The sequence below is a fragment of the Berghia stephanieae genome, chromosome 2 (genome assembly GCF_034508935.2).
Source record: "Berghia stephanieae isolate SIO BIC M18660-M18661 chromosome 2, UCSD_Bste_1.3, whole genome shotgun sequence".
In the NCBI taxonomy this organism is placed as follows: Eukaryota; Metazoa; Mollusca; class Gastropoda; order Nudibranchia; family Aeolidiidae; genus Berghia; species Berghia stephanieae.
This window is the reverse complement of record NC_088361.1, coordinates 86,578,312-86,593,311: the sequence shown is the minus strand read 5'-3', so window position 1 is coordinate 86,593,311 and position 15,000 is coordinate 86,578,312. Positions and strand designations below refer to the sequence as shown.

The window sequence follows — 15,000 nt, the reverse complement described above, 5'->3', positions numbered from 1 at the left end:
CACACTTTAACGTTTATATATTGATAGATTGATAAAATGTAATGAGAAGCAATCACTGGCAGGCTGTCTAAAACTAAAAATAATTTACAAAAAAGTAACATCAAAATCATAACTTATATATAATATATATATATATATATATATATATATATATATATATATATATATATATATGTATGGGTATATATATATATATATATATATATATATATATATATATATATATATATATATATATATATATATATATATATATATAAATGCATTGATAGACTAAACAAAACAATACAGCCAGAAGTTTAAATCTCAATTTTATTCAAGAGTGTCATAAAACGTGCTGTAACAAACAATAATAATTAATCAGAAAAGCAATGTATTAAATAAAACACACTCTTCAAAGAAAAAGGCATATTATATTAGAACACAAATTCTCAAAAACGGTATTACGTGGGAAGAAATCGGTCCCCCGAAAAGTGAATGAATATAGATAGTATGCACTTGGCTAATAAGTTCACAACATTGTCATCCGGAAGTATAACTGGCCAACACACAAAACTGTGTGTAACCATGACCGTTTATAGTCTGGTTATTACAGTTTAGTGAGGATAACTCATAAACGCGGATGGCAAAAAACAATAACAAAGACCCGAGTGACGTCATCTTCGAACTCTCTGTAGAATAAAAATGGTATGAAAGACAAAGTCTAAGTTTGTTATTTTTAAAATGTTTCCTTGTATTGAGAGAAATTGTGCTTATTCTCCACTATAAGGACTAGAAAAGAATGCCTTGTTTAATATGCGAGGTTATTTGATGTTATGGGTTTAGATAAAATACTCACAAGATCCGCCAGTCTGATAATACGTACCAACTCACAAAACAATATGTGTAATTTTGAATGTCTATAGTCTAATTGATTTAATTTAGTGAGAATTCATCATATAAACGGCTCTCTAAACACAATAACAAAGAGCCGATTGACTTCAATATCGTTCCTTCTATTATAAACTAAATTTCCAATACCAACGTTCATCTCAACATAATAATGTTCTGAGATAGTTTGCTATAAGTTGCCTTTAAAAGTGTTGACTTTATGGGGAGTCCACTGTAAATAGTTGACTCTGATCTCAAGTTTTTTGTTTTGGCCAAAAATTCAATTTTCCTTATCCCGACACAACACCGGTACGGACGAAGAGTCATATTTAATTTACTTACAATCATAACATTATGTGACCTATCTAAACGGTATGATATCGGGGTGATAAGGAGTCAAAAAGTGACGTTAAAGATAAAATTAAATGATCAGATAAGCGACATTTCAGTTCTTGGTAAGTTATGAAATTACCCCCCACCCGGGCAGGATGAAAAAAGTACAGTGGAATCCCAATAAAGAGTCCACACGACGGACTAGAAAGATTGATTGACTTTAAGCACGGTTGACATTATCTATTATAAATGGAACAAACTTAAATAAAGAACAGAAAATTTGGGACAAACAAAGAAGTGTTGACTTTAAGCAGAAGTTGAATTTTTTAACCTTAAGCTTGATTTCACATTTTTGAATGCAAATAAAATTTTATACATCTAATTCACCCTGATATAATACCGTTTTGAGTAGACGGGTCACATTTATGAATCAAAACAATCTCGTCCTTGGAGATAAAGTAGGGTGACAACATCAACACTTCGACCTATTGTGTAAATAAAAATATGACTAGGTCTGGGCAGTCCAAACTACGTGCAACAATTTTATTACTAAGTGCCCTTCCGCCACGGCATCATAAGATACCGTCGCCTAGGCATTCCACGAAGGAATATAATAATAGATAATTCATCGAACAAGATGTCTGATGTCAACAAGAATCACCCATGTTGTTCGAGTGAGCAAATTGGGAGTTAATAATCTTGCCCAAGAAAAAAAAACAAAAAACAAAAAAACAAAACGAAAGTGTCTGAAGCGGGGCTCGAACCCAGGACCTTCCGGGTCACAGTACAATCACAATGCCTTAAACACTCAGGCACTTCGCCCCAGTATTGTGTGAATATTTAACCATGGAATAATTTAGCATTTTAATATAACAAAATATTGTTTAACAGAAACTACAGGGATACACGTTTTCTAAACTTTGACTTTTATAAAATAATGTTAAAATCACTACTAGTATAAGGGACTAAATATTGAATATGACTATTAAAAATGAATAGATAACATCACAACGTTTTCCTTTCTGTTTAACCCAGTAACAAATTGCTTGAAGCGATAATAATTATAATATATATAAAGAGAATATCATCAATTTCAATATTTTGAAAACCACTGCAATAAATGGTGAGTGAAAGACAGGGTAAATTACTAAATAGCCAGTCGATGTTTAGACAAACAGATTTATACGACACATTAACAGATATATATATAAGTTGGTTCTTACATAATTTGGAGAAATTAGAGGAACATTTTGTAAACTGTTGTATCTCTCTCTCTCTCTCTCTCTCTCTCTCTCTCTCTCTCTCTCTCTCTCTCTCTCTCTCTCTATATATATATATATATATATATATATATATATATATATATATATATATATATATATATATATAGATAGATACCCTTATTTTCAAAATCTAAACCAACTTCACTTTCATTGAATCAATGCTAATAGAGCAAACAAGTTTTTAAATAACCATGATTAGATAGAGGTAATATTTACAATAATATCACAATAGATGTAAATATCTGTACAAGTTTTGATCATATCAGGACATTTCATTTTGTTGTATTTTCCATATTTCTGAGTAATCTTATAGGATCTGTTGAAAGAAATTGGCTATGGTATAAATTGTTGGATCATAGCTATGACAAAAATGAAATTGCTCGATCTAAACTCCACAATTTGTTTGTACTAAGATGAAACCGTATTCAACTATTTGATAATTGATGTCTTGTTATGAAATGGAAAGGTCCAAATTCGGGATATAATGGAAACCAAAACAAAAATTCAAAATCTAGACAAACCTGATAAACCAGGGCAATTCTTGATTAGAATAGGTATCATGAAAGTTTTCATGAGATTGAAATTAAACAAATTAAATTCAAAACCGGTCAATAATTTCAAGAAATATCTTGATGAGCACTTCTATAACTACCCGGAAATGTCACTAGGGATGCCCTTTGGTAAAATTTAAAAAAAACAAAAACCCTGAACTTCTAAAGCTAGAGGTGCCTAAATTAGCCAATTCCTAAGGACCATATAAAATAAAATAAAATAAAATAAAATAAAGAAAATTCCCTTTATTCATCCCATTGGGGAAATTTGTCTCTAAGGTCTATGCCAAAGGAAGACTGGAATAACCCAGGTGTCAGCCGCTGTGCAGCGCCGCAAATTGAGCTAGCAGGAGGTGACTTGCTCAAGGCCACACATCGCAGCTGTGGGTGATGAACTCAGTAGCTTTCAGGTACGAAGCAAAGACCGTACTGCTGAGACACGCTGCCACTATATGGAAATAGTTCACACAAAGCTCCTTTTCATCAAATGGTATCATCCTTAAATCACAGAAAAGGATACATATCCATCCGTCTTCCCTTTAACTGTTATTGGTTTTAAACAACCAATGCTTTCACCTTTTTTAAAAAAAGCATCTCACAAATACCCAACAAGGTCAGCAGGAAACTTTCAAAAAGCCGGTCTTTCGACTTTGGTCGGGTAAGGGCATCCTGTTTCACTTACATAAAGGAGTAGAAATTGTTAACACTCATGTGTATTTCCGAGAGGTTATATTACACGTGTTTTAAAAATTTCATTCTAACATGGACATAGAGGCCAGTGACAGCCCCAGATCCAGTTCATCATGACTACGATTATGACTATGACTATAAACAATTCATTGTGATTAACTAACTCTGTACTTCGTAGATAACTGGTAAATATAACAATCAAACAGAATAACGATATCCAAAAGTTATTTAAACATCAAAAATATAGTAGAACACATCATTATATTATGTATCCGTCATTCAAAATCTACGAGAAAAGTAACCACACATAGTACGTGGCTATAGTGAAGAAGTTTTAAAAAAGAGAGAAAATGCATTAAAGGTGTCAAAGGCAAATGGCTAATGGAGTGACTGCTATTAAAATGTAAAAGATAAATACTAGTGTAGATTATGCTGGACAACGTTTAAATGAAAGGCATAATATTATTAATAAACAGATTATAATATCAAATTAAAATTCATATGTTTCATTTCCAACACCCAAACAGAGAGTGGTATTTGGGATCCTTTTTAAAATAAATAATATTAAAAGTGAACTTTGGTTATTAATTGTTAAAAAGCCAACGCTAGGATTGTAATAAATACAACATTTAACCCTCTCCTTACCAACTACAGAAAAATCCCACATTCGTTACGATAATAAAACCAACATTTTTCTCATTCAGATTTTTTGTAATCACAAAATTTGATGAATTAAAAAAACTAGATATATTAGTTATGAGAATTTAATGATGTGTTGTACAGCTTGTTTTACTGAACAAAATTATATATACCATGTATTAATTTAATTTCAGTTATAATTTTAAAAATCACATTTTATGTTGGATGTGTATGACGTTTCGTGGAAAATACGGTAATGGTGGGTATGGAGAGAGTTAAAGAGCATTTTGTGGCCCCGATGTATGAACCTGATAAGCCAAATTTTCTTGAAAAATGACTTAATGTAAAACATATATTTCTTAAGAGTCATAGATTCTTCACTAATCATTTTAAGTTTGGACAATTGGCGGAAAATACAATTATTTCCTTTTATCTGAACACATCTAATAGATCCTCAATATTTGTTTTCCGTGCAGCTTTATAAGTGACTTTCTTAGTTGCATTATAATATTGGTTATCAGGTTTATGCACGGGGCTACATATTTCTGACAATACATAAAAAATCATATATCAATAATTTTCTGGTAAAAATAGAGTAAGAATGATACATAAATAAAGAGTAAAGTCAGAAATATATGAAAAAATATATCAGAGTTGAAATGTAAAAAAAAAAAATGACTCTCGCTCAACAACCACCATACTTGTCACGTTTGAAAATATATTATAACATTAAAATCCATGATATAAAGAGAACTAAAATAAGCCCATATAATATAGGATTTATTTCCTTTCATTACTTGTAATAAATTGTAAATTTATTCCAGAAGGGAAAAAAAGAGTCACAGTCCCTATTCATATTCTAAAATTCTGAAATGGCATGGAAACTTTATTATACTGTCTAAGTTCAATCCAATAATTCGGGGGGAGTAATGATGGTTGGTGTTTTAACGGGTTGCTTACCATTTCCAGAATGAAAATAACAAACAATACAGGCTTTGATCTGAGTTTGACTATAATGTGTTTGATAAACACTAAAGAAGATAAAGCCAATTGTAAAAAATCTTTATATAAAAAAAGAAAAATAAACAAGACTAAAAACACCCCCAGAAAAAAACCCAATACGCATGCACACATACACACACACACTTACACACACATACACAGACACACACACATACGTGAGCAGAAAAATACAAAAAAACAAAAAACAAAAAAAACAACAACAAACAAAAAATTATATAGTAACTGGCAAAATTTGTGTAACCGTCATAAATATGTAAATAAATGTAAATGAAAATTGACTACATAAGTTTTTCTCAAACAGACCTAACAAATATTACCACATGTTCGGACATGAATGAGATTTTAAATATGTGTAAAAGCTTGGCTATCCCAATTTCCATTAGGAGACTTTGATGCTTATTAAAATTATTTTGTTAACAAATGAGAACAATATGTGAATAGTGGAGAACTAAATTTTCATTGCATCATATTCAATCACCATGACAGTAAGAGTAGCTCACTATAAAATAATGTTTGAACTTGTCAAAAAGCATAATAATAACAATAATAATAATAATGATAATAATAATAATAATAATAATAATAATAATAATAATAATAATAATAATAATAATAATAATAATAATAATAATAATAATAATATATATATATATATATATATATATATATATATATATATATATTCATATATATATATATATATGAATATAAATATTTTAAATTGTGTTCATTTGCAATCAATGATCCTGCAGTTAGCTTTCTTTCAATAGTGATGCAATTATATGGGTAAATAAGTTCTCTTGTTATGTTTTTGCCATAAGGTGTATGGAGCAGAAGTTAATCCCAGTGCGTGTAACATTAAGCGGACTGTAAAAATTGCTTAATCATTCAAACACACATAGGACGCCTATATATTGCAACCTACTTTCTGCTAGGTCTAACACGAAGGAACTATCATAATAATATTGAAACCGCCATTCTTTCAATGTATTTTTTGAAAATATAATAAATTTATATAGATATAATTCTCAGATTGATACCTACATTTTTCTTTTAATTTATAATTTTTGGTCCACAAGAAGGTAAAAAATAATGAGCTTGAACAAAAACAACATAAGTTTCAACATAAGGCAATGATGTGCTTTTTTGCTCTTTGTAATGAATAATAAAAATATATATTGGTAGTCCTTAGCATAAAAAAACAATTAACTATTTAAAATTAAGAAACAAAAATTACCAATAATACATATGATATTCAAATGAAATAACATTCAATGTTTCAGTATGAATGCAACAGATAAGCAATTTTTCTTTATTTGTGAATTGTTGTTGACAGTTTTATTTTCATCTGCAATTTTATATACCGGGATTTTTATCCTTAATTTTTGTTTCAAGACCGAAGAAATATGATTTATTGTATTTTTATTACTGTTCAGGTTAATCAGCATCAACGTATGTTTAACAAAAATCTTTAAAATATTAACTTATAATATTTTTAGCTTGATAATCCAGATGAATCAGATACACATTATCATTCTACCTTGTCAGTCTCTTTACTTTTATGTTTTGTTTTTATGTTTTTAAGGGTTTTACGGCGCTTGCAACACATTTAGGTTATATCAGCGCCAGTAAAAAGGAAGAAAATGGGATAGTAAAAAGTTCTAGAATTACAATTAAAGCACCCAAGAAAAAGTAAGACATAGAGGAACTGGGGACAAATAGGGATCAGATGTAGATTCCAGGAGCATACCACCAAAGTACTTAGTTTGAGATCACATCTAAGTCTCATCCGGACACAAGCACAAAATCCAACAAAGAGGAATACACTCATATGCCTACATTATACATTAAAAATAAATATACTAATACATAACAGAGAGATGATTTACAAGGAAAAAATTAGCATCTCCCAAAACAATAACTATGCATTTGACTGTTTCCCTCCCAGCTAGGACTCCGGCCAGGGCCAGGACAAAACCAAGTAATCTCATTCCAAGACAAAGACAGAAAGCATGTTGGAAAACAGTTATAAGGGGATAGAAGACACAGTATGTACCCCCCTGCCCACTATGGGAGTCTTTACTTTTAATCAGAAAAAGAAAGTTAAAGTAAAAGCATTTACCTGTTTTCAAAGAAGCTAAAAAAAGATATATGTACCTTTGAATAAATTAAGGCTGTTTATAGCTATTATTGAAGTCCCACAAAACTTGTTATTGGAGGCATATTCACCATCAACTTCTGATAGTCTGTGAGGAAAAAGTTGGTGCGGCTTGCATAAGTATCATAATTGTAGGGTAAATCATTGTCTTTGCAGAATTTGCTGACCGCAGGTTTTACCTTCAGGCACATGTTGTCAGAAAGATGGGGAAAGAGATGATGTTCAACATGGCAGTTAATAATTCCATGACCAAAACAGTAATCAAGGACAGGATTTCTTGGGAGATTTAACACTCCTGTCAACATCTGGTAAATACGTTTTGGTCGGCTTTTCTGTGAGTACATTGGTAAGCCGATGTGCTGGAATATATTGACATGGATATACGGAATAGCGAGCACATTGCGGCTCACAAAGATAACCAAAAGAGAGGAGATAAAACTGAGATGTGACACATTCATAAGAAGATAGAAATGTGTATACAAGCCTAGTCCAGCTATAAGTAAATGGCGTACTGTTTTACCAAAAGAGAGGGCCAAAACTTCTTTGATTGAAACAATAGGAGTAAGAATAGGAATAAATAATGGGGTGACAAACATGTAAAGATAACGAGGGACGAATGGAGCCTTCCATGTACTTGAATCACCGAGCCCAATGATATTTGTGTGAGGGTGGTGACACTTTATATGTATGTCATAACCTACATCTGTCGAAAAGCTTCCAAAGAAATCAGAAAAAATAAAGCATGCGACTCGGTTGACCATCTTTGACTGACACAATGAACCGTGCACAGCGCAATGACCAGCTTTGAAAGCCAATACATAATGACAGAAGCCTAAAATAGTGACACCTGTTAGAAACAGAGGAATGTTTGTGGATGCCATGATGTAGTGACTGCCAAACCATCCAAGCACACCCAAGATGTGAATGATCCAATCCACTCCATACAATTCATACCAGGAACTTGAATCCAAAACTTTCTGAACCTGTGGATAGTGGGGAAAAAATGGTATGGCATTTTCAACAAATACAAAAACGAAAGATGGGTGAAGATGAATCTAAAAGATAAAAATCTAGCTCTCAAATTAGTTTTTGTTTTTTTCTAAAATACCACAATATTATTCACAACTATTGTGTGGTCCTTGGTGAAACAACAGAAGATGACAAACAATTCTGAGTTGCTAAGGGCTATTCCTGTACATCATACTTCAAAAAAAAAAAATCCTAATCCTTTACATTGTAATTTTGTTCAACAATAATATAAATTCCAAACACAGAGCATGTGAAAACCATTATAAATATGACATTAACAGTTACACCAATTCACCATATTGAAAACCACAGTCCCAGAATGGTTGGGAGAGAAATCTTAAAGTTTTATTCAATCAATCTGAATGGTTTAAGAATAAAGAGTACCTTAATTCTGAAAACAAAAATAAAATTGCTAGAGGCTTCCAGATATCTTTATCAATAAAGTACTAGTTTGTCATGATCTATATTATTTAACAATATAGAACATCTATAAAATGATTTCCCAAATCAAAATTTGACACTTTCATGTATGCTTCTGGATATATGGATAAAATATCATCTCACATAGGCACCTACTTTCATTTTTTTTCAGATATTATAGACATTTCTAGAATAATAATGACTGCAAAGGTTTTTTAAAAATTTAACGATAAGAAACCTTTAAGCTGACCACATTGCTTTTGCTTAGGAAAATCAAAACTCAAACCTGTTCACGGAGTTCAGAAAACTTAGGCAACTGATCAAGGTCTACATAGTCGGTGATCTCAGTCTCTGTCTCGTCAACTTCTTTGGTTGACAAAGGACGCTTCTCCGTTTTCACTCTGGTAATTGTGGCAGTCATCCTTGACAATTCCTATTCTTGATTAAGAAAAAAGAAACATTTTTGGAATTTGACTTTTTTTTAAAATTGAGCTTTTATATAGCACAATATCTACTAAAAGTGCTCAAAGCGCTTTACAGGGGGCCCTGACCAACAGCAACACTTCACATTTAGCACGGGACAGGACGCCTGTTAGGCAATATTACAATTTTTTTCGGACAGAAACAATGATGTTGACGGTCAGGTACTCATTTTACACCTGAGTACGGTGAGAGAATGTGAGTAAAGGTCTTTTCCAAGGACTCAACTATGCGCTGAACAAGGTTCAAATCCAGGACCTCCCGACCTGAAAGCGAGTGTCATACCAGAAGACCACATAGCCTCACTTTAAAAGACATACAATGGCAATGAAATAATATGCAAGGCACCTGGTCAATCTGATATGTTGTTAAAATGAGTTCCTTAAAATAGCAGTCCTTGCCCTGTACTCACCGGTTATCACCCATAAAAACTGCTTGTCATTTTATTTCATGTTACATTTGTAAAATCAACTGGAGAGCAAGGCTGTTTTCTGCTTTAAATTCATTGATGATAAAATGCATCTCGGAAATTGCAAGGATCGCAAAATTACAGTAAGTAAAATAAATTTTACTTGGTTAAAATAGTCAATGTTAGAGTTAGAAGGTTTGAATTTATTGAAGTTTTAGAAAGGAACACTACTCTCCTCAATGAAGGTATTTATTTTAACTCAAATTTGATGAGTCAATCTTGAAATTGAATTTCATATAAAATATAGATAACAATTGTTTGTCTGTTTTTGTTTTTCAGGGCTTTGACTGTATGCCTCTGGGTGAATGATCCCATCCCATCCAGCAATGATTGAGTTGCCAGATCTCTTAGATCTGGTGGGCTGAACGTTGTGATACCATTACATTCTATCCAAAAGGTAGTTAGCAATTGTTACTCTATATGATGCTAAAGGATATTGGATAAATATCCCAGAGGCCATATTACCCTGAAGGGTTGCTCAATAAAAAAATAAAAAAATAATAATCCAGACGTACCTGTGCTGTGTAATTCAAATTCCAAATTGTCATCAAAGAGCATTAGAACTCACTGAACCAATACATGAATTTAGTTGTAATATTATCTATCCCGACAGTTAGATAATCCATATCTATTTCTTAAGTTATCTATGTGTATGGTATCAAAATTCAGACAATCTGCTTAGCTCTATCAACATAAACACACACACACACACACACACATATACATATATACACACCACACACACACACACACACACACACACACACACATATACTCATAATCTTATCTCAAGTTCTGGACGACTGCTGTGTATGACAAGGCATATTACAGTAACAGTGGTCAAGGTTCACTTTCACAATGTTTTTGCTCCTACCCCACACTGGAGCCCAAGATGGTCGCGCAGTCTTTAATTGACTGGTAAATCTAAAACCATGAAAATAATGAAAAATGTTCATTTTAATGGATGGCGGCAAATTGTTTCTTTCATTGGATATCTATATAAAACTAACTGAAGATGAGCAACTCAGTATATTTACTAATAGTAGTAGTAGTCATTGAATTGGCACCCTTGCATAGGATTTCTCCCAAAGTTGATGCTTTCATTCAACTTTTCCAATGTTTTATAGTTAGTTTTTTTGAGATTCAAGCAGCAATATTTGCATTAAGTCCCGTTCAAGATGAAATTACTGATATCCCAGAGGAATAAACATTTAACGATTACTCAGCATTAACTGGTCTCAAATGGTCGAGTAGGGATAATGATAATGCGGATGCATTGATTAAACTTGAGCATTTATCTAACTCTACATCCACTATATGGGCTCAACGCACTTTACAGTGGTCCATAGCCAATGACATGCATAACACATAGGATGAGACATGATTCCTGTAAGCAATATTACATTTTTGTTTCCAGCCAGTTACTAATTTTGCACCCGAGTATGGTGAACGAATATTAGTAAGGAAACTTTTCCAGGGACTCAGCTACCAGTTCGAAAAGGTGAGCGTCATACTACAAGACAACAAAGCCTTGATTTTGACTGGAGGGGAGGGAGGGTGGGGGGGGGGGGGGGGGAAACGTAGCTTAAGTGTCTTGTCTCGTTGTGCAATGTGTATGTTTGCAGGTATGATAACCAAAATTACTATGGGCTCACTATTGTAATGGGAATATTTTCGATACAAACAACATTACATTACAACAATGTTAAATGCAGCCTATATCTGCGTGCGATTATGACACATTCAAATTGGTGCCACCTAAATATATTTTTTAAGGTAAACAAGAGAGCAGAAACTAACTAGTCGAGGGGTTTATTTTGGATGGACTTCCGTAGTTTCACAGCACCTAAAGAGCAGATTATTTTTATTATCGGGGGAGGGGGAGGGGAGACTGCCCAAACGCCACCCCCCTTCAACCCTAGCTAAAGATACTAGATATAACCTGATGAAACATAATGTTTGCCATCACTTGCAATTCGAAACTAATGGGAAATACAGTAAGTAATAAGGCAAATTGTTTTTGAAATAAGGAAAATCACACCACTAATAAAAATGAAACTATCTAAAATAGGTCTAGTAATATTTATTGGGCATTGCACAACTAAATTAAATTCAATGATCACTAAAATATTTATTACAAGTGCTGTGAAACTATGGAAGTCCTGCCTCTATTTTTTTTTAAAGGCTCTCCCCTCCCAAATCCCCTACTGGACGTCTAGACTTTTTTAAAAAAAAGTTTCCCCCCTCCCAAACCCCCAAAATTATTTGGGTCCCCGAGTTTGAGGTAGTACCATGACATCTTCATCTGACTCACTCCGGCTACGGTAATCTCCCGTAAGCCGGGTTATTTGGTGGTTATCATTGTTGTACTATCTCTAGAACTTCTTTATTTGTTTAAGGATTTAAGGTCTGTGACTAAGAGATGTAGATAGTCTAGATAATATCACTATAATAGTCTGATCTGACAACACACGCATTCTCTCTTCGTCGTGTCTATAACTATAACCAATGATACTATACTCGTTGCTATAACTATACTAAAAAAAAAAATAAAAAAATACACCGCTACTGCACCACCGCCACTATACTATGAGTATGAGTCATGAGAGTCAGCGGGGTTGCTGACACAAGTCCAAGTCAAAAAGGAATTGCAGTGCAAAGCCAAAGACAAAACAAAATATATATATTATTCATTTAAAATCAAGGAATGCTAATCAACTATCATCATTCGAGTTCCATTGATGTACAAAAGCAAAATAAAAATAATGATAAAGAAATAAAAATGTCGACACTGCACCTGTATGATATGCAAGTAGCTGTGTTTACCTTTTCAGCTGAGGCGATGATCGATTTGTTTGTGTTGGTTGGTAGCTCAATGTGAACTTTGACCGTTTACAAAAATGTTGCCATACATCCAAAAATGTGAGAGTCCTTAATTAAATGTTAGGCCTGTTATAATTTTGTCCACAGATCGGCAAATTGGATAATAAAAATTGGTCAAAACAAGTAGTGAAAAAAAACAGTAAGATAGCCTAATAAAAAGGAAAAAAAAATACCTCCCAACCCAAACGACAACAACAAGAAAAAAAAAAAAAAAAAAAAAAAAAAAAAAACAGAAAACAAAAACAAAAACAAAAGGCAAAAACAAAACAAAACAAACAAACAAACAAAAAAACCCCAACAAAACAACAACAAACAAACAAACAAGCAAAGCAGAACAATAAAAAACACCTCCATCCTGTGATAAGAAAGTCTTTATACAGGTCTTGAAAAAGAGCACTGTTAGCCTGGGGAGATTTTAATTTCACTTTAATCTACCGGAAAGTGCATTGTTCTACTGGTCCGGAAAAAAGTTTTTTTTAAAAAAACTGTATATTTGAATAATGCATATATTATATTTTCTGATTCAGTTAATTGTAATCGAACTACACACAGGGAAAATCAGCCTTAAGGAACATTCTGGACCTAGAGAGCCAAGAATCCAGTGGGATGTCGTCGTACAGTAGGCATAATATTTTTAAAGGTGATTATGAGACATGCAGAGAGTTTTTATAGTTTTCCTCGGTCAAATGTCAAAATTGCAAACTTTAAAATCGACATTGCAAATTCAAATGCCATTGCTACGGCACACAAGTGATTCAGCAAGTTTAAATGTCCTCGTAGAAAGCTTAGATTATGTCAATGAATTCAACTTCAAATTTCAACATAAAACTTCAAATGTCAATTCTTATAAAAATGGAATGGGACTCATTGTAAAGCGCTTTGAGCACGTTTAGGCTAAATTAATATATGTGGCCCTAAATAAATTATGCTCAAACTTTTTTTAATTCTAAGTTTTTTTAAAAAATATATATTATCATGTGACCTACTGCGTTTGTCTGCCTATCAGAATTGTCTAGACAAAGAAAAGTTGGTTTTATGCTCAAAATAATAAGAATCGGGGGATTTTAGTTTTTAGAGGTGTAAGAATTCTCTCTCTCTCTCTCTCTCTCTCTCTCTCTCTCTCTCTCTCTCTCTCTCTCTCTCTCTCTCTCTCTCTCCCCCCCCCCCCCCCACCCTCCTCATTGGCTCACTTTGCGGCACTGCACTGAGTTGACGTCTGGAATATTCCGGTTTTCTCTTGGAATAGACCCTTTAGAAAGGTTCACTGGGGGATGGTTACAGAAACTATAATTTTAAGATTGTTTTTATTATACAGAGGGAGTTCAAATAAATAGGTCAAAATACATAGAAAAGGGGAAAATTCCTGCTCCAGGAATCTTTCTCATCATAATCATAATAATAATTTTAAAAATATCCCTGCATAAAACAAGTTGAATTACATACTATTTTTGTATCTTGAGCATGTTCAGTTGAAGGTTGGGAGACAAAAATCTCTGGCGTTGTGTTCTCGGGAAAGGCACTTTACTCACAATATTGGTTTCGACTCATGTGTATGATTGTCGATAGACAATTAATTTATTTGTGCGTCTATGTGGTCTTGCGGTATGACACTCTCCTTCCGACTGAAAGGTCCAGGGATCGAGCAGTGTTGAATTCATTTGAAAAGACTCTTTACTCACATTCTTGTACCGTAGACAGGTATAAAATGAGTACCTGATCGTAAACAGCGTTCTCTCTGTCGAGAAAAAAAATTAATATCGTATAAACAGGCGTCATCTATCGTCCAATATGTTAAATGTTGCTGTTGGCTAGGGACTCCTTGTAAAGCGCTTTGGGCATGTTCAGACTAAATTAGTGTATATGGCACTATAAAAATGCTCAAACTTTTTTTTATTCTAATTATTTTATTTTGTTTACAATGAATACGCCAATCAAAAGACCTGTACTAACTGATAAACATTTATTTCAAAAGATCTTCGAAAAGTAATAGGGTATTTATAGTTACATCAGCTTGGTGAATCCATTCCCTTTATAAATGCTCATATTCGATCATTTGGGTTTATTATTGTAAGTCATCCGTATAATTCGGAAACTAAACGAACTTACCTGTGATGACGACTCCAATTCCGAATTAGGAAATAATGGTAAGTGGTGAGTATTTCTAAAACTTAA

At 32.9% G+C, this 15,000-nt stretch overlaps 1 protein-coding gene across 3 annotated transcripts; it reads right to left on the bottom strand.

Moving 5' to 3' along the window:
- Nucleotides 1-6,694: 6,694 nt before the first annotated feature.
- LOC144965728 (fatty acid desaturase 6-like) lies at nucleotides 6,695-12,802 on the bottom strand. 3 transcript variants are annotated; one of them, XM_078901366.1, is made up of 3 exons: nucleotides 12,772-12,802; nucleotides 9,283-9,434; nucleotides 6,695-8,530 (listed from the first exon to the last, which is right to left on the bottom strand). In XM_078901366.1, exons 2-3 carry the CDS (start codon nucleotides 9,415-9,417, stop codon nucleotides 7,577-7,579), a joined length of 1,089 nt encoding a protein of 362 aa, XP_078757492.1. In that variant the 5' UTR covers nucleotides 9,418-9,434; nucleotides 12,772-12,802; the 3' UTR covers nucleotides 6,695-7,576. The 3 variants fall into 3 exon arrangements, with proteins under 3 accessions (XP_078757492.1, XP_078757493.1, XP_078757491.1); XM_078901367.1 differs by having other exon boundaries at nucleotides 12,743-12,786; XM_078901365.1 differs by having other exon boundaries at nucleotides 9,283-9,429; nucleotides 12,743-12,775.
- Between the last annotated feature and the right edge of the window lie 2,198 nt (nucleotides 12,803-15,000).

Bases quoted from the DNA above. Each gene is read 5' to 3' on its own strand.
- LOC144965728 (XM_078901366.1), bottom strand. From the start codon at position 9,417: ATGACTGCCACAATTACCAGAGTGAAAACGGAGAAGCGTCCTTTGTCA. The intron at 8,531-9,282 runs GTTTGAGTTTTG...CACTATCCACAG, and splicing joins TTTCTGAACTCCGTGAACAG to GTTCAGAAAGTTTTGGATTC.